The sequence below is a fragment of the Phyllostomus hastatus genome, unplaced genomic scaffold (genome assembly GCF_019186645.2).
Source record: "Phyllostomus hastatus isolate PE091 unplaced genomic scaffold, TTU_PhHast_1.1 phas_scaffold_93, whole genome shotgun sequence".
Classification (NCBI taxonomy): Eukaryota; Metazoa; Chordata; class Mammalia; order Chiroptera; family Phyllostomidae; genus Phyllostomus; species Phyllostomus hastatus.
This window is the reverse complement of record NW_025334042.1, coordinates 15,867,484-15,887,249: the sequence shown is the minus strand read 5'-3', so window position 1 is coordinate 15,887,249 and position 19,766 is coordinate 15,867,484. Positions and strand designations below refer to the sequence as shown.

Here is a 19,766-nt window from a genome sequence, read left to right as displayed (position 1 = left end):
CTGTGAGCCAGTGTGAAATAATCTGAAACCCGGTGACCTGAGACATTTGATAGAAAAGGAGTATCTTTTGCACCACCTAGTGGTAATAGGAACACATGACGCCTTACTGGACACTTATTTTATATAAAATGACTAGAAATGATAAAAATGCCTATAGAGTCTAAAGAAAGAGACTGAGGAAGAACAAAAACAGAAGCAATGATATAATAAATATCCATCAGAAAATAGGCTCTGAGGTCAACACCTCTGTATCCTCTTGCTGCAACTGTGTCACATACTGCACATTTCAATAGTTACTTTGCCTTTCAGTCACCTGTAGGTGATGTACAGCCACCGAAGAGGATACTCCACATTCTTGGTACATAGTGCAATGATGACAATGGCAAGGGCAATGTGTGGGATCTGGATACCCAAGTACATGAAACACAGGCCAATCAGCTGCAAGGTCCAGGTCAGCAGGTTGATACTTCGCTCATTCTCCAAGGGCCCATACTTGTAACAGACTGCAAAACTCATGAACCCGACCGTGACGATATAGCCTATGAGAGGAGTTATCAGAAGACATTCTTTTTCATCTATAATTAGTAAAATAATGTGTGTGGGGAGCAGCAGTAAATTCACTACATAGCACCGATTAAACTGGGAAAATGAACAAGACCTTTATTCAATTAATTATTCATATTTTTTCATTACTCAGATATATTTATCTCTTTAAGTTCTACCTTTCCTTGTTCCAAATTTGCTTGGTTCAGATGGAGCACTACTACATATTGAGCAACTCGAGCAGAAGAGTCTGTTTAAAAAAACCCAATATATGCAAATCCAGGTTAATCACCTCTCAAAAGGTAGTTGAGGGTTATTATCTGTACAAAGGATTCTGGCTTAACAGATCAGATTCACCAGTTATTTTTTAATGTAATTGTATTTAAAATATAAATAAAGTCAAGTTATAGTTTTTCAGAAAGATGTCTATCATGTAAAGAAAGGTGTACTCGTCAACAAGTTCAAGTCTTCTCCTGAGCAGAATCATTTTAATTGAAGAGAAGCTAACAGCTGTTAGAAGTAAGTGAAGAACTATGATTCTTAAAAATTAATACAATGGCATGGACTTTAAACTCCTATAAGTTAATTTCATGATCAAATTAACTAAAATAGTCTATAAATATATTAAAAAGAAAGCAAAACTGACCACACTTACTTAAGAGATACTGCCAATAACACCTCCAGATCTCTTGTAAGTTTTTAAAAACTAGTTGAATGAGGTACAGCGAAAATGACCAGCCTCCCACCAGGATGATGTAAATGGGACTTTTCTAAGACAGAGTAGAAGTGAAAGCCATGAGTTACAAAAACCTTTCCATACATAAAAGCAAAATGGAACTACAGTTTAAAAAAAAAACTACTGAAAAACATCTCTTACAAAGATTTCTTTTATATTTAAAATGTACAGTCTACAAAGAACACTGGGAAAATGAGATGCTAAATAACTTAAAAGCCTGACTATGTAATAAGCAAACAGGAAGGAGACTTTAATCCTCCACTTAGCAAAGAATTTTAAATAAAAAGGGAGAGTTTGTATATAATCAGGCTCCAAGTTTCCTCACAGAAAGTACATTTCTGAATCAAGAAAGAGCAGGACATTGACTTAGCCATCAAAGCAAATTTGTAGTGCTCAAAGCTTACCCAAGAAAACCCATCCTTCAACTATCCAAGCTCATCTTAACCACATGAATATTCTGCTACTCACCTTGGGTATAAACTTGGACAGGACGAAAATGATGATTAGCAGAGAGGCCACAATCCCCACACTCATCCCAGTGGAATAGTAGAAGATTTGGCTTCTGCAGAGAGAAAATGTATTACATGACTACGTGTGTATTTGTCATACATGACATTGTTCCAACTAGGACAACTGTACCAGCCAAAAGATGGAGAAAAGGTACAAGATTAGAGCAGCTTTTTGCCCAAAACTTGAGGTCAGAAAACTGAAGAGAATGGAACAATACAGTTGCTGCCAGACTATGAGGATTAGCATCAAAGAGGCCCCTCCAGTACATCCCAATAATAAGACTCTGCTTAGTCTCCACTCCCATCCCAGGCCCTCTCCCAATCCAAATTTTAGTAAGAATCTTTCTTCTGAGGAACTCTACAGCTTCTCTGGGGAGAAGAAAGGAGCAGATACATGGTCTCTTGCAGAAACCGGAACTGAACTGATTACCCAAGAGGATAAAGCAAACAGGGCCTGGAACAGAGAGCTCCTTACTCTTATCCAGGCTCTTTCTATCAGTCACTCCTCCCTTGGTGAGTTTCTCTCAGGATCCCCCCAAAGATGGAACAACTCCCACCAACCTCACTCCAGCCCAACTCTGAACAACAACTGTTACTCTGTCATTCACTATTCCACAAGTATTCTTTTTACTTGTGTACAGAGTTAATGTTGGTTCTACCTTTGTTCCATTGAACAAATGGAACAAAGTTTGTTATCTATATGTTTTCTTTATATTTGCACACATCAGTTACACCTACTTTAGGTAGTAGGTTCCTAAAGGCAGGAAATGAGCAAGTGGTTAGTGTTTGTTTCTTCGCCTCTGAATGGCATGAAACGTGTCAACACATAGCCCAGTGAAAATAAGGGTTTGGCCCTGCCCAGGTAACACAGTTGGTTAGGGCATCATCTCAATAAGTCAAGGTTGTGAGTTTGATCCCTGGTCAGAGCACATACAAGAAGCAACCAATGAATGCATGAGTAAGTGAGACAACAAATTGATGTCTCTCTCTCTCCTTCTCTCTTTAAAATCAATAAATACAAATTTAAAAATAAAAGAAGGGCTTAACACATTATTTCTTTTCTAATGGTGGAAAGAGCGATTGATGTACTGGCTAAATCTCATCACAAGATGGGTCAACCTAACTGGGGGAATTCCTTAATTCCAATCTTCTTCAATACAAGAAAAAAAACCCAAAAGTTTTAACACACATATAAAATATTTTAAAAAATTATCCAAGCAGGCAATAGCCTAGCCATAAAGGTCCTGGAAAAAGGAATGGCAACACTTAAAGATTTTATGGTAAAAATTAGGCAGGGTGAGTCTGAGCCTCATCATTCCGCACTCTAGCCTTGTAACTTACCTGCTCAGTACGTCTCCACAAAAAAATAACGTAAGTCCAAGGAGGAAAACTAGAAAGAGTTTGGGGTCAAATCCTGAAATAAAGAGAGACTTCTGCTTAATAGGAGAACCAAACAGTTTAAGACATTATATTAGTCCTCCCTCATCTACGGGGTATACATTCCGAGACCCCCAGTGGATGCCTGAAGCAGTGAATGGTAATGAACCTTACATTTACTGTATTTTCTCACACACACATACACCTATGATAAAGTTTAATTTATAAAACAGGCACAGTAACCCTGGCTGGTATGGCTCAGTGGATTGAGTGACTGCCTGCGAACCAAAGGGTTGCTGGTTTGATCCCCAGTCAAGGCATATGCCTGGATTGTGGGCCTGGTCCCCAGTGCGGGATGGGGGGAGGGAGTGTGAGAGGCAACCACGCATTGATGTTTCTCTCCCTCTCTTTCTCTCTCCCTTTCTCTAAAAATAAATAAATAAAATCTTTAAAAAACAGGCACAGTAAGAGATTAACAACAATAACTAATAATTAAATAGAATAATTATAACAACACACTGTATTAAAAGTTACTACTTAAGTGAACGTGGTCATTCGTTTCAGGGATCCCTGGCTGAGGTCTTCATACAGGTTCAATATTTTCTGGAGCTACATACTTCCATTAATAGAAATGTGTTTTCTGTTCAGGTCTTCTACCCACAAATTTAATGCCTTTTTCATCTTAACTAAGCACTTAACATGCTCTGTGACTATAACTTCTGCAGTTTGAGGTGTGACAGCAAAACTAGCATGGAATTCTTTTTCCTTCTTCACAATTTCACGGATAGAAGATTTGTTCTCACCATTTTCCTTAGCAACCTCAGCATACAATTTTTACCCCTTAAGTCAGTAACTTTCACCTTTTTACTTAAAGAAAGCACTTTACAGCTTCTCTCGGGCATATCACAGTTGTCAACATCACTACTCTTGTGCTCTGGGGCCATTACTAAGTAAACGAAGAGAGACTTGAATGCGAGCACTGCCTACAGGGACAGTCAGCTGTGACAATTGATCTGCTAACCCAGACCTCTACGGAGCAGACAACAGAAGGGCAGCTTATGTGACGTGGATACACTGGACAAAGGGGTAACTTGTGTCCAGATGGGATGGTGCGAGATTTCATCATGCTACCCAGAACGGCACACAATTTAGAATTTATGAATTGTTTATTGAATATTTTTATTTCTGAAATTTCCCATTTAATATTTTCAACTGAGGTTGACCACAGGTAACTGAAACCACAGAAAGTGAAACCATGCATAAGGGGGAATTACTGTACAGAATAAATGGCAATGTTGGCATTATTGGTCAGCTAAGAAAATAAATGCTAACAGCCCACCAAAACAACATTAGAAATTCCACACAAAGCCTGGGCATCCTTCCAAAGACAAAGCGTGATTAGGTCGCTGTCTAATCTGAACTTTCCTGAAGATCTATCCTTATTTTGGCTACCTATACCAAGGCTAAATGAAACCAAGCTTTGCTTTGCACAGAATCAGGCATAGTGCCCTCAGTACTTTGTGCTATCGCCCACAAGGGGTCTCCACCACTCAGGCTTTCAAGGCTTAGGTCATTCACAGGCTGGGATTTACACTTGCCCAGAACTTTGGGTCAGGGCCCTCTGTTGTTCCCTAACTGGCTGTTTTTCTTGCCCAAACACCACCATTTACTTCCCCTCGCTACACAACCACTGTGCTGGAAAAGCCTCCCCTCAAACACATCTCACCCAGGACCAAGGAGCCCAAAGCAGAGGGCCCTTGGTGCTGTACCAGACACCCCCACAGCCTTCACATTCAAGAGCTCTGAGTCTTGGGGAGGTCCACAAACAGAACGGGAGCAAGAAGGATCAGCAAATATAAAAGGAATACCAAAAAAAGAAAAAAAACCCAATCATGCCAATCCTATACAACCAAAGAACTGTGGAACTCTAGGGCAATTAGAAGGGCCCAAAACATTGTATATAGCAAAACCCAGGAACAGTTCTACTACTCACAACAGTCCAGGACCCTGGGTGGTAAAAAAGGAGAGGCAACTCAGAGAATTCAAGAGGATAATGATCTCCTCTGTGAAACTTCCTCAGACATTTAGAGAGGGGAAAACTCCCAATTCCGCTGAAAAGACCTTAAACTGCAGTGATCTTCATATTTATCATTGCACAAATAGCTTTACCTGTGAAGTATTAATATTCAGTTCTATCTTCCTTCAGTTTTTATTGTTGAACCATTCATGTTTTCAAATGAAGACCCGTGCACTTCAGGGCATCTATCCTGGTCTAGGAGTGCCCAGAGGGCAGGAACACAGATCTGTTACTCTAAACAATGCTGGGAATACTAGGTCAGTGACACTGGAAGTATTCCGAATGCATGTCTTCATTATTCTAGGTAAGGAAATACTCAGAATGATCTAAAGTGAAGTCTTAATTCTACGCCTAAAGGGTTTAATGTGGGGTGGAGTCTCTCTAAACTGTTGGGAGCAGTGGTGAACTCAGGTTATAATCAGAACCAAAATGGAACTATCTTGGGCTGACTTCTCTGTTGCGCTAATTACACCCTCCAGTGTCCAGTCCCTTCTCATCATAGAATCCATGGGAAAAACACAGGTAAGACTTACTGCGGGTCACAGTGACACTGTACTTGGTGTCTTGCTCTATAATCTCAACTTTGAGGCAGGTTTTTGTGCTGTATAGACCCACGTTAACATAGGTGTCATTCAATTTCTCTTTTAGAAAGGAGGAAAAAAAGTTCCAGATACTAAACTGCTCTAGCTCCTTCAGTTTCTCTTCGTTTTCCACCTGGGTGACTCGTACCACTTTGGAACTATTCACCCGAATCTGTAACACAAATAATATCAAGGTGAGTTTTTCACAAATACAATTAAAAAAAACTTTAGAGTAAATATCTAAATCAGAAATGGCATTAGTTATATTTAGAGAAAAATATAAAGATGCAGCAGCTAAAACACTGCACATGGTACAGAGAGGCAGCTGTTAGAACGTCTTGTCAACATGATCTGAATCTACCATTAGGCCAGAACATAGGGAGGAAAAGACTCCCACAATACAGCTACTTACAAGAGATCATACAAAGCAAGGGTCTAGAATATTAAGAAAATTGCCAGGCATAAACAGTCCTGAAAATGTTTCCCATAATGACAGGCTGAGAAGTTTAATCCTTTGTCACAAATCACTGACTATGGTAAATGTTGGTTATAATTTGCCCCAGATGGAATATGATCTTTATATCAGACAATAAAGAGAATTAAAAAAAAAAAGAACACAAGCCCACCCTTATGTTTTTGATATGAACAAATGCCCTTGTCAGTAACTATGCTCATAGCAGTAGCAACATTTTCAAAAGGACTCATTTTGTTCAGTCTTTATTATGACCAGACATTGTTGCTCTACCAGCCAGTTTCATGGTGTTATGAAATAAATGAGATCGAAGTCATTCTATCGAGAGGAAACCTCAGAAGGTTTATGAAACATCTTGTGTAGAATCAACATAGGAGCAGCAAGGCAAAAGAGTTTACATCTGACAGACACGCAACAGTTTCCACGTCAAAGAAGGCATAAGGCCTTTAAAAAGACAGGGGTATGTAGGGTGTGTGTGTAAAGGAGAGAGGGCAAGAGAAAGAAGTTTCTTCTGGAAAAGGAGGAAGTTAGTTTACCTCAGGGTCAAGTACTGTAAGCTACTTAAATGAGCAGAGAGGAACATAAAGTAGGCATAAATGCTTACTGACAAAAACACAATTCAGGATAATCTCAACTCTACCAAGGTTGTTAATACTACTTTTTAAAATTGTGTGTCAGAGCAAAGAGTGTCAAAGTTCTCATGAACACAGACAGTCAGAGAAGCCACCCTGCCACGGGCCCAGACCATTACCTGTATCCGCGTCCATATGTCATGCCACTTTGGGACAAGCGCATTTTCATAACAGAACTGTTGCCCCGTAGTCTTATTATAAACTCGGGATTCCTGAAGCATGGCCACTTCTATATCAATTTCAGCTTTATGCAAAGAAAGGAAATAAGAATTAAATATAAATAGAACAAGCTGATAACTAGAACTCATTTCATAAAAAGATTTAAACTGACCACTTTCTTAAAGCTGGGGTTAAAATGTCACTGACTTAGAAACTCAAGATAACTGAGAAGAGAAAAGAAGTAAGGCAGTCTTATTTCTGTCAAATTATTTAAGTATTACAAACAGTCATTAACCCAGAAAGCAATAAAAGCTACTAATAAATGTCTTCTAAGACAGTATGCTGTCTCATTAACCCTCCCGACAATGTTATGAGGTAGGCACTCTCAAATCCCTACTGCACAAATGAAGAAACATACTTAAGAAGTATGACTTTGCCCAAAGTCACACAATTAAGTAGCTTAACTATTTAATAGAGTCATAGCCAGGTCCTGTTTCCCTTAAAAAGGCACAGCTAAAGTAACCCCATCTGGTGATTTTTTTTCTATCCCTTTCCTGATTAGGATGAACAGAACTGACAGTGATGATTATATGTGTATAGTACTTGAAGAGATACTAAAAGATCACAAAGTTGTTTTTTTCCTGTTTTGTTTCATTTAAAGTTTTAATAACAGTCAGTAAATATATAGGCACTCCCTTTGATTTTACCAAAACAGAACACTCTCCCCCTCAGGAGTTTTGTATTCAATCTCAACTAATCTAAGGTCTAAAAGTGAATACTGTTGCCCTGGCTGGTGTGGCTCAGCGAATTGAGCGCCAGCCTGCAAAACGAAAGGTTGCCGGTTCAATTCCCCATCCAGGCACATGCCTGGGTTTTGGGCAGATCCCCATAAGGGCGTGAATAAGAGGCAACCAATTGTTTCTTTAACACATCGATGTTTCTCTCCCTCTCTTTCTTCCTTCCTCCTCTCTCTGAAAATAAAATCTTCTTTTTTATGTGACCAGTCTTTTATCTTCCCACTCAAATTGTGCAAGCTACCTTCTTTATCACAAAACATTTAGTAACTTCTTCCTTGAGTTCTATATTGTACTTAGCAATTTATGAAGTGCTACTTTAAGTGGAAATGCAGTTATGTCTCTGGGTCTTTTTTTTTTTTTTAAGATTTTATTTATTTATTTTTAGAGAGGGAAGGGAGGGATAAAGAGAAAGAGAGAGAAACATCAATGTGCGGTTGCTGGGGACCTGGCCTGCAACCCAGGCATGTGCCCTGACTGGGAATGGAACCTGCGACACTTTGGTTCGAAGCCCGTGCTCAATCCACTGAGCTACGCCAGTCAGGGCATGTCTCTGGGTCTTAATATAAAAGTGGGTAGATTTAAATAAACTAAAAACACCAAAACCCATAAAAACACAAAAACCTCAACAAATCCTTGGGAAGACAAAGTTACATGCACACAAAAGATAACGATGCCTACTGATCCAAAATTGTTTTAAAGTAAAGCTAAGACTAATTTTGAAGTTAAATTCAGTCTTAAACCTAAATGTAAGAGCAAAAACTATAAAACTGATTAGAAAAGAACACAGGTGTAAATCTTCGTGACCTTGGATTAGGCAATGGTTTCTTAGATATGACACACTAAAGCATAGCAAACAAAAAAAGAAATCAGACTTCATAAAAACTTAAAAGTTTTATGTTTCAAAGAACACTATCAAGATAGTAAAAACAATCCACAAAATGGGAGAAAATATTTACAAATCTGTCCAGAAGGTATTCAGACATATAAAATGAAAAATAGAGACATTTATTGAAGATACAAGATATAAGAAACATTGTACATAGGACAATGATGCCTCAGTCCCCTTCAAGTGGGCACCTTGGGACCTCACACAGTTCTCCCAGTCGCCATCAGCTGCCTCACTGGATTTTCCTGAATCTCATCAACAGTCTGACTGAAATCTCTTCTCTTTCAAAGGTGACTTTAGATTTGGGAAAAGCCAGAAGTCACAGGGCACCAAATCTGAGCTGTAGGGGGCTGAGCCACCTGGGTGATTTCATGTTTTGCCAAAAATCTCTGCATGAGACATGATGCATGAGCAGGCACATTGTTGTGATGAAGCTGCCAATTACCAGTTGCCCATAGCTGCAGCCTTCTGAGTCATCTAATAGTTTCCATGGAGGAATGTTCAAGCTTAATGCACAATTTGATGCAGATTCACTGCTATATTGCTTGGTCATTTTGAATGTGATAGCCACACAGTACACACACTCACTCAATGGTGTCTACCGCCCCCACTGACTAGTACAGTGAAGTCATCATTGTTCACGCATGTGCATTCTAGTCCACTCTCCTTGGTTGCTAGGTTACACTGATGTTGGGCAAACTGTTCTCATTATATTAACAATGGCTGGACTTTTTTCCAGACAGATCTCGTATATTTGATAAGGGTCTAGTATTTAGAATATATAACAAACTACTACAATTCAACAATAAAAAGGGAAACACCCCACTTTTTTAATGGGCAAAGGACTTAAATAGACATTTCTCCAAAGAAGATATACCATGGCAAGAATGTGAAGAAAAGGGAATCCTTGTGTACTGTTGGTGGGAAGGCAGATTGGTACAGACACTATAGAAAAGAGTATGGAGTTTCCTAAAAAAATTAAAAGTCTGCCTTATAATCCAGCAATTCCACTTCTAGGGATTTATCCAAAGAAACCCAAACACTAATTCAAAAAAATATACGCATCCCTATGTTCATTGCAGCATTATTTACAATAGCTAAGATAGGGAAGCATCCCAAGTGCCCATCAATAGACAAGTGGATAAAAAAATCTGTGGTACAGCCCCTGCTGCTGTTGGCTCAGCGGATTGAGTGCCAGCCTGCAAGCCAAAGGGTCATGGGTTCGATTCCCGGTTAGGGCACATGCCTGAGTTGCAGGCCAGGTCCCCAGTTGAGGGCATGTGAGAGGGAACTGATTGATGTATCCCTCGCACATTGCTGTTTCTCTCCCTCTTTTTCTCCCTCCCTTCCCCTCTCTCTAAAAATAAATAAATAAAACCTTTAAAAAATTTTTAAAGTTGTAGTACATATAATATATACAATGGAATATTATCCGGCCATAAAAAAAGAATGAAATCTTATTTGTGACAGCATGAATAGACCTAGAGGGTATTATGCTTAGTGAAATAAGTCAGTCAGACAGAGAAAGACAAATAACATATGATTTGACTTAAATGTGGAATCTAAAGAACAAAATAAATGAACAAGCAAAACTAAAACAGATGCATAGGGAGGGAGGTCGGGGAACCAGGTAACAGTGGTGAAAGCATTAAGAAGTACAAATTGGTAGTTAGAAAATAGTTATAGGGATGTAAGTAAAGCATAGGAAATATAGTCAATAATATTACGATAACTATGTTCGGTGCCAGTTGGAGTACTAGAAATATTGAGAACATTATGTAAACATATGATGGTCTAACTACTAAGCTGAACACCTGAAACCAATGCAAAATAAAATTGAAAGAAAAAATGACCAATAAGCACATGGTTAGAGGCTCAACATCATTAGTCACTAAGGAAATACAAATCAAAACCACCACCTCAAACTCACTATGATGACTATAATCAAAATGAGGACATAAGTGTTAGTGAGGATGTGGAAAAACTGGAACCCTCAGACATTGCTAGTGAGGATGCGGAACGGTGCAGCTTCTTTGAAAAAGAGTTTGGCAGTTCCTCAAAAAGTTAAACATAGAGTTATTATATGACCCAGCAATTCCACTTCTACGTCTATACCCAAGAGAATTGAAAACATAATGTTCACACAAAAATTTCTACACAAAAATGTTCATAGCAGCAATATTCATAACCACCAAAAAGTAGAAACAACTCCAATGTCCGTCACTGATGAATGGATAAACACAATGAGGTACATGCATACAATGGAATATTATTCAGCCATACAAAGAAGTACTAAGCCCTGGCCAAGTGGCTCAGTTGGTTCAAACATCGTCCCAAAAGGTTGCAGGTTCAATCCCAGGTCAGAGCACATATCAAGGTTGCAGGTTTGATTCTTGGTTGGGGTATGAACAGGAGGCAACTGATCCATGTCACATCAACATTTCTTTTTCTCTCTCTCCCTTCCCCTCTCTCTAAAATCAATAAACGTATCCTCAGATGAAGAGGAAAAAAAAATAAGTACTGATACATACTACAATATGGATAAACCTTGAAAACACTATAATGAATGAAAAAATCCAGACCAAAACAAAGGCTACATATTGAACAATTCCATTTATACGAAATGTCTAGAATAGGCAAATCCAGAGAGAGGAAATAAATTAGTAGCTGCCAGGGGCTGGGAAGAAAGGGAGATGAAAAGAGAATGCTTAAAATGTATGGGGCCTCATTTGGGATGGATGAAAATATTCTAGAATGTGTCAGTGGTGATGGTTACACAACCTTCTGAATATACAACACTAAAAACCACTGAAAGGTGGATTTTATGGTATGCGAATTATAGCTCGACTCTTTTTTTTAAGTTAGTCTTGACACTGTAGGGGAGGGAAAAGTTTTCCTAGGCTCTCTTAGGGTCCTTAACTGGGTCTGAAAATTAAACTAACAAAGACAGAAAAGAATACAAATTTATTTAATGTTTACATGATATGAAGGCCTTCTTCATAAGGAAATGAGGACCTAAAGAAACCAGGAAACCAGCGTACTTTTATGCTGGGTTTGATGAAGAGAGGACAGTCCTGGAGGAACGAGACAGTTAAGGAGTATAAGGTAAATGAGGTAAACTAGGAGTGGCTGAGTAAGGCCTGTGTGTTAGGATTCTTCTTGGCAGCCCTTTGTCTTCAGAGATAAGGATGCTCCTTTCCTCCAGGTGTAGGGAGGGTACCTCCCACAGGAAGATTTTATGGACGGTGTCAGGAAAAAAGGGCAAAGTGGGAGAGGTCCCAGTGACCTTCCTGCTTCTGCTATTTTCTCAAATTCCCTCAGTTTAAAATATTCAATATGCCAAGGTACTGTATTTTAGGATAGTATGTCCTGCACCCTCGTCCACCAATTTCTTACGAGGATTTTATCCAATGCACACTTGAATTTCCTCTAAGCCAATCTTTCATAAAACCTTTTCAAAGTCCTACTGACATTTGTCTAACAAATATACTAAAAGAATATTCATTCACTTGATCCAAATATGGATCAAGAGTTTATTTCCTTCTGGGGACTGTAACAGAGTAAGGTTATATATGAAGCTTAAAAACCATTGTATTAACAAATTTTGAAAAAAAAAACAAGATTCATAATCACTGCCCTTTCTTTCCCCAAAAAACAAATAATATAATACTATACTTGTTTAAGTTCATTATTATTTTCAACACGGTAATAAGATACAAATAACTGTAAATAACACAAGCTATTTGAAACACTTGTCAAGAAAAGTCAAAGGCGTTTTTAAACCCTAAAATTTTCCAATGTCATTTCCTAAAGAAATGAAACTGTCATATAAAAAGCAACATGTCTTAAAATCTAGTCCTTCCTCTTCCCAAGTTCCACACTATTTAAGGAAAAGAATTGTAAATAAACAAGTAACAAACCAACCTCTCTAATAGCACCCTCCTACGCAAATCAGCACCTTGGCCAGCCACATCTTGGACATTCACTGAGAGATCAAACAGACCAATTCAGCCTAAAAGAATAATCTGTGGAAACAATCACCACTCCAGCTATAGCTTAAATGGTCAGCAACACAGAACTAGGCCAAATGACCTTAAACATATACAAGTTGTCAAAATGTTCATGTTAGAACCTTGTGCTTCTCATAGCAAAAGGACATATACCACCTTTCTTTTCCTTCCTAAAACAGGTTAACCAGAATGTTAAAAAGCACAATGAATTAAATATTCAGGAAAATGCTTTCTGAGCCCAAAGATCCACTTGTTCTCAGAAAAAAAAAAAAAAAGGCCTTCTTGGAATTTAGTGAATCAAAACTTATTTTATTTACCCATAAAACAGCTATTCAAAAGTAAATAACTTCATATTTACTTTTGATCATCATGAACTTAGTCTTCAACAACACTGATCAATTAACATCTCTAGGTAGAAGGTAATGAAAATGATTCATAGTATGTGAGGACTAGAACAAATACTAAAAAGTTATGGAAAAAAAGTTCTTCTAATTCTTAAATAACCTTTATTAATTTCTGTAAGAGGTAATCCAATTCATACTTAAAAGCCTCTTTAAAAACTAGCATCTTAAGTCAATGGGCTTAGCAAAAGATTATTCAATGGGATGCTGGGACAACTGAGTGGTTATATGGAAATTAAATTCTACATAGACCCTCACCTCACACCAAAGGCTAACATTAATTATAGATTAAAAATAAAATTAAAAAAAAAGTTGTACCACACACAAAAATAGTATCAATTCAATTGTGAAGGACTCATTAAGCATAAAAGGGAACTAAATCTAAATAATAAAATTAAGTGACCACATAAAAATACATATCTTCTATTTAAAAGGGGTGAGGCAAACAAAATTCTGCAATAACTAGATTGTAAACATATATATATCCTTAATATACAAAAATGTTTATACAAATTGATTTTAAAAGTCCACAAAAATCCCAATAAATAGAAATCACAATAAATAGGCAAAGAATACAGGACAGAAACACACTCCAAAAGACTGAGAAGTCAAAACAGAAAATTAAATAGCTAATAAACAGTTGAATAATGCTCCCTCACAAATAGTGCAAACAATACAAAGCATATTAAGATACCACTTTGGAGCCATCAAATCAGCAAAGGTGTCACAGACTAGAATAACTAATGCTGTCAAAGGTCACATGCAAATATTGTTGATAGTGGTGTAAATTGGCACACCTTTTTAGGAAAATATTTTAGCAAAATGTTTCAAGGGTCTTAAATATATTTTAGCTATTGATGTAGTAAACCCATTTCTGAGGAATCTAACCTTAAGAAAAATCCAAATGCAATAAAAGTTATACACAAAGATATACAAAGTGTTATATACAATTAAAAATTAGAAATACCACAAATAACCAACCAACAGTAGAAACACAACAAATATACAACCAAACGTTTGATCTCTTATTTAATTCAGAAACATTAAATAAGTGATCTGTCCACTGAAGAAAAAAAAAAACATTTATAAAGAATTTCTGCCCTGGCTGGTGTAGCTTAGTGGATTGAGTGCCAGCCTGAGAACCGAAAGATCACTGGTTCGATTCCCAGTCAGGGCACATGCCTGGGTTGCAGGCCAGATCCCTGGTTGGGGGAGTGCAAGAGGCAACCAATTGATGTTTCTCTCCCTTCCTCTCTCTCTAAAATTAAATAAGTAAAATCTTTTAAAAAAAGAATTTTAAATGACATAGGAAAATGCTCATGCTACCAAATACAATGAGAAAATTATCTCTGGTAATAACTGGTGGTCTCTATGAAGAGAATTGGATTGCTGACAGGAATATAAATGTATCATCAATGTGAAATTTTTTTGAAATTAAGAACATGTGGAAAAATACCAGAAGTGTGCTAAAAAGGGCTGCCTCTGAATGGAATAGTGAGGGTATTTTCTACTTCTTTATACTCAATTGTACTTGCCAAGTAGTATAAAATAAATTCACATTATTTTTGTAATCAAATTGTTCAAAACCTTCCAGTGAGAAAAACTCCCTGCCTTTGAGGTACTCCACTCTGTCTCTAAGTAATTCTGACTCCTAGAAAGGTCCTCTTTACATGACCGTCACTTTGCAGCCTCCACCCACATGACTTATCAGGACACGCAGAACAAATATCATCCCTCAAGTTTATCCTTCTCAAAGCAGATATACCTGTTTCCTCCCTAATGAAACTTAAGAGACTGCTGAATGAGCTCTATGTAACATTTTTCTATATATTTTCTCTTTTATCCCCACAACCCACAATCACATTTTAGAGGTTAACCATCTGAGCCAAGTTCATTCACATCACAAATAGCTCTTTAAATAAATGTTACTCTGGGCCTTGTCTCTAGAAAAGCACCTTCCTTGATACTAACTCCCTCTCCCTTTAAATTAAAAAAAAAAAAGTTTTGCTGTGGATGGTGTAGCTCAGTGTATTGAGCGCGGGCTGCGAACCACAGGGTCGCCAGTTCCCTTCCCAGTCAGGGCACATGCGTGGGTTGGGGGCCAGGTGAGAGGCAACCACACATTGATGCTTCTCTCCCTCTTCCTCCCTCTCTTCCCCTCTCTCTAAAAATGAATAAAATTTAAAAATTTTTCAGAAGGATGCAGCACTTTGGAACTAGATCTAAGGATCCTGATACTTTCAAGTTGCAGCTAAGGGTGATCGTAAGTGACAACACGAGAGGGGCAGCAAACAAAGCACAGTGTGTGTTTACAAGTTACAATTATTTTTAACCCTGTGAGTTTCAACTCCCTCCAATGGAAGTTTGGAAACCTCACTTATTTTTCTGTTGTGCATTTAACAAGAGGGGTAGATCGAGATTCTTACAAAAACTCTAGGCTTTCTGAAATAGAGTAGAAAAGCAAAAGTTTAAATCCAGTCCAAAGCCAATTATCCAGTAGTATCAAGTTTGATTTCCAAAAGAAACCTATTCGTTGTTGATTGAATGGCACTTGTATCTTTCTCTCTCTCTTTTTTTTTTTTTTTAAATGACAAGTTAAGGACCCCAGGCCCGTTCTACAGCGCTGGCAAGGGCCAGGATCTTAGAACAGCAGAAGATATTAGCCAGAGATTACTGCATTTCAACCACCCACTCCCCAAGTTCTTAAAAGCATACACTCAGAGGGTGTTCCTAATTTGCTGAATAAATGGGATGCCCCTTTTCCAGTGGCATCCCTGTCTGCCCGGAACAATCCTCGGGTCTCTTTCCTTTTCACCAGGAAACTCGAGGTCGATACAGCACGAAGCAGTCCCTAAGATCGATTCTCACCCAGTCCAGGCCTCCCTTCCTGTCTCCGCCAAAGGCTCCCGGCCCCTCCCCATTCTGGGCAGCTCCGCCACGCCGTCCCAGGCCCTGACCCCTCAGTGTCGACTCCCATTCCCCGACAATGAAGCTTCTTTGTCCCTGCACACCCGCGCCACTCCGCAAATTAGCTGGCCGCGCGCGGAAACGCTCCCCACTTTTCTAAATGTAACCCCCTCGGCACCCGCCCCCTTGGTAGATGCTGTCCGGGCGGTACCTGAGCCACAGACCAAGCAGCCGGAGAAAACCAGGAGAAGCCGCATTGTCCCACCGCGCCCGGCCCCCCAGACCCAGGGCCCGGAACCAACTGCAGGAGAGACCGCCACTTTTATTCCTCCCGCCATAGTCGTCTCTAGACACCGCCTCCTCACGTGTCTCTCCCCAACAACTAATCCCGAACAGGCAGGGCCAGCAGCCTATCCGCTACAAGACCCTCCCCCAACAACAACCAATTGGATGGGCGGAGCTTCAAGCAAGCTGTCCCGCGGTGTACCCAAAAATCCCGCCTCTTAGCAACTGATGCGAGAGGGCGGGAGCAGCAGTTTCAGCCTATTACAAAGCAGCTCTTATCTTAGCGATGGAGACAGGAAGATTCCACCCCCTAACAACAAGCTTCCGTCTCCAGTTTATTTACAACTGGTGCGATTGATGGTGAGTTTAGCCAATAGAAAATCAGGATGGGCGAGGCCTCCTTGGCTAAACTTGGTATTTCTATGGACACTCTTTCAAGCTCCTGTTTTCCTTCTTTCCTTTTTATCACATCTTTCTGTTATGGAAAACTTATCATTGACAGCTATTTATAAGTACGGTCCTGACTGAACAATTTTTTAAAGTAAGCCCTAGATGATTTAAAATGTAGTCATAGAAATATTTTTGGAAGCTAAATGAATGTGAGGATTAAGAGAGTTTTTTAATTCCTCATAACATCTTGTGAAACAAATATTATCTCCACTTAGGAAGCCAAGGCTAAGAGAGGCAAAAGAAACTGACCAAGACTGCATAGTTAGTTGGGCTGGGCTGTGGTTCCAATCCAAGTCTTACCACTACAAAGCCTGAGATCTTTCCACGCATCAAGCTGCTTCCCATTAAATGGTTTCACACAGTGCAGGCCTAGCAGAGTGCCTGGTACATAACAGGTGTTTGGTAAATGTTAGTAGAAGTTGAAACATCTTTTTTTTTTAAGAGGATCTGCTAGTGGTGAGTAGGAACACTGGCCATGATGGAACCTAATGAGTTGAGAAATTAAGGGAAGGATGTAACTGCTGGAGAAGGTTCAATCTTTCAGAAACAAGGAATTTTTTAAATTATTTTTTAGAGAGAGGGGAAAGAAGGGAGAAAGAGAGGCAGGGCAACATTGATTCCAGAGAAATATCAATCAGGTTGGTTGCTTCTCCTATGCAACAGAACCTGCAACCCAGGCATGTACCCTGACTGGGAATCCAACTGGTGACCTTTCAGTTTGTGGGACAATGCCCAAACACCTGAGCCACACTGGTCAGGGCAGAAATAAGGAATTTTTTAAAGTCAAAATGAGGCTGAGCCATGGACAAAAGAAGAAATTTTATCCTCATAAAGAACAGTTTAGGCCACCCTTGAGACAATGGACATCCTATGTCACACACACACACACACACAGTCCCTTGGCTGATCTAGATAGGTCAATATCAACAGTAATAAATCACATTAATATTATATAGCCTTGATAGCACGTGATGAAAATGGCATCTTTATCTTTGTGGTTTTCCTTCCTCAAATCCATAAAACTAATATAGACACAAGAAAAATATTTTTAAAATACCCACAGAGGGCATCCTACAAAATACCTGACAAGCCCTGACTGGTGTGACTCAGTGGGTTGGGCGTCCTCCTTGCAAACTAAAAGGTTGCCACTTTGATTCCCAGTCAGGACACATGCCTGGGATTTGGACCTGATCCCCGATTGGGGGCGTCTGAGAGGCAACCAACTGATCTTTTCCTTCTTCTCTTTCTCCCTCCCTTCTCCTCTCTAAAAAATAAATAAAACCTTAAAAAATATACCTGACAAGTACTCCTCAAAACTGTCAAGGTCATCAAAAACAAGGAAAATCTGAGAAACTGTAACAGCCAAGAGGAGTGTAAGGAGACGTGAGAATCAAATGTAATTTGGTATCATGTATGGGACCCTGAAACAGAAAAATAAGTAGTAAAAACTAAGGAAATTTGAATAAACTACAGATTTCTAGTTAATGACAATGTATCAATACTGATTCATTAATAGTGACAAATATACCACATTAATATAATAATAGTGAAAACTGGGATGGGGTATATGGAAACACTCTATATTATCTTCTCAATTTTTTTGTAAATCTAAAAGTGTTAAAAATAATTTGTGTATATACACATACACTCTTCATTTTCTACCAGTTCCCAAACTCTCACCATTCAGAGCTCATGCTTTGGTTTTGACTAAAGCCCGGAGAACTGAGGAACTAATTTCAAGTTTGGGAACCAATTCCAGAAGATCACTGACCACTGACTGCTAAAATGTAAAAATGAAGTGTACAATAATGTGACTGGTTTTCCATAAACACAGCACCCCTTACCATCCAAATGAATTCTCTCACTTCATAGTAATCACTCAAGATGCTTTTAGCATTGTTTTAATAATTAAGACATTGCTCAAAACACTTTGAGAATCATCTTCAGAGTCTATAGCATACATTGTGATGAATATTCATTATCTGCAGGTGGATTTGATATATGCAAATAACCAAAAGAACTCAAACTAAGACTGATGAGTAAATGGGGTGGGAAATCTGGGTACCAAATGTGTTTCAAAATTTTTTGAATTTTAGAAAGGTAATATGGTGCACATACAATATAAAAAACAATTCCAACAGGGTCTAGGGCAGTATCCCGTAATTGAACAAATTAATATTTCTGCAATGTGATATATGAATATTGGCACTGTGATAAATCTGAGTGTGATAAACAAAAACTATAAACAACTTCATCTAAGTTGAGGTCAGGTTTGCCACAAAGTAAGTTCAGATCAAATTTGGTTTTGTCATCAAATGATTTTGGGTTTTATAATTTTTTAAGTTAGGAAAAGGATTGCATACAATGAATAATTGATGAAGACAATTCCCAACGTTTTGAGAAGGAACATTCCATCCTATTTACTGCATCTTCCAAGCCAGAAGCCCGAGTCACCCTAACCCTTTTGCTCTTTCCCCAACCCCTCAGCCACTCAATTACTGGGTCTTATTGATTTGAATCTTTTGAAATCTGTCCTTTCCTCTCTGTCAAGTCCAGCACCTTGTGATCTCTCACTTAAACCACTTTAGTTTCCTCCAAGCTAACCTCCCTGCTGTTTTTGCAGCCATAAAAGCCTTTCTCCATGCTACTCCTAAATGCAGATCTGAACTTGTAACTCCTGTATTACAAAGTCTTTATGGTCCCGCAGCATCTTCTGTGATGAAGTCCAGGGTCCTTAGTATGATCTAAAAGGTAGATGTGAAGATACAACTACAGCAGTGCTATTCAAAGTGTGTTACCAATCTGTAATGAAACAATTTCAAAATTAAATGTAAGCATTTAGAAACTTTTATAGTAATTTGACAGAAATTTTATATTTATTGAATCTAATAAAATGGGGATTTTACTTCATTTTTCTAATAACTCATTTTTAAATTTAATATTA

The 19,766-nt window shown here is 38.6% G+C and overlaps 1 protein-coding gene across 3 annotated transcripts in view; it reads right to left on the bottom strand.

Annotated features, from left to right (window-relative positions):
- Positions 1–19,766, bottom strand: part of NEMP1 (nuclear envelope integral membrane protein 1) — a 28,243-nt gene that overhangs the window by 4,691 nt on the left and 3,786 nt on the right. Inside the window, exons 1-7 of one of the 3 annotated variants that reach the window (XM_045829915.1) lie at positions 16,299–16,446; positions 7,047–7,171; positions 5,776–5,995; positions 3,130–3,202; positions 1,748–1,841; positions 1,199–1,313; positions 314–539 (exon numbers count right to left, since the gene is read on the bottom strand). In XM_045829915.1, coding sequence (XP_045685871.1) covers positions 314–539; positions 1,199–1,313; positions 1,748–1,841; positions 3,130–3,202; positions 5,776–5,995; positions 7,047–7,171; positions 16,299–16,425 — 980 coding nt within the window. In that variant the 5' untranslated portion in view covers positions 16,426–16,446. Of the gene's footprint in view, positions 1–313; positions 540–1,198; positions 1,314–1,747; positions 1,842–3,129; positions 3,203–5,775; positions 5,996–7,046; positions 7,172–16,298; positions 16,447–19,766 lie in introns of those variants that run through there. The other 2 variants (XM_045829913.1, XM_045829914.1) reach the window with 2 other exon arrangements.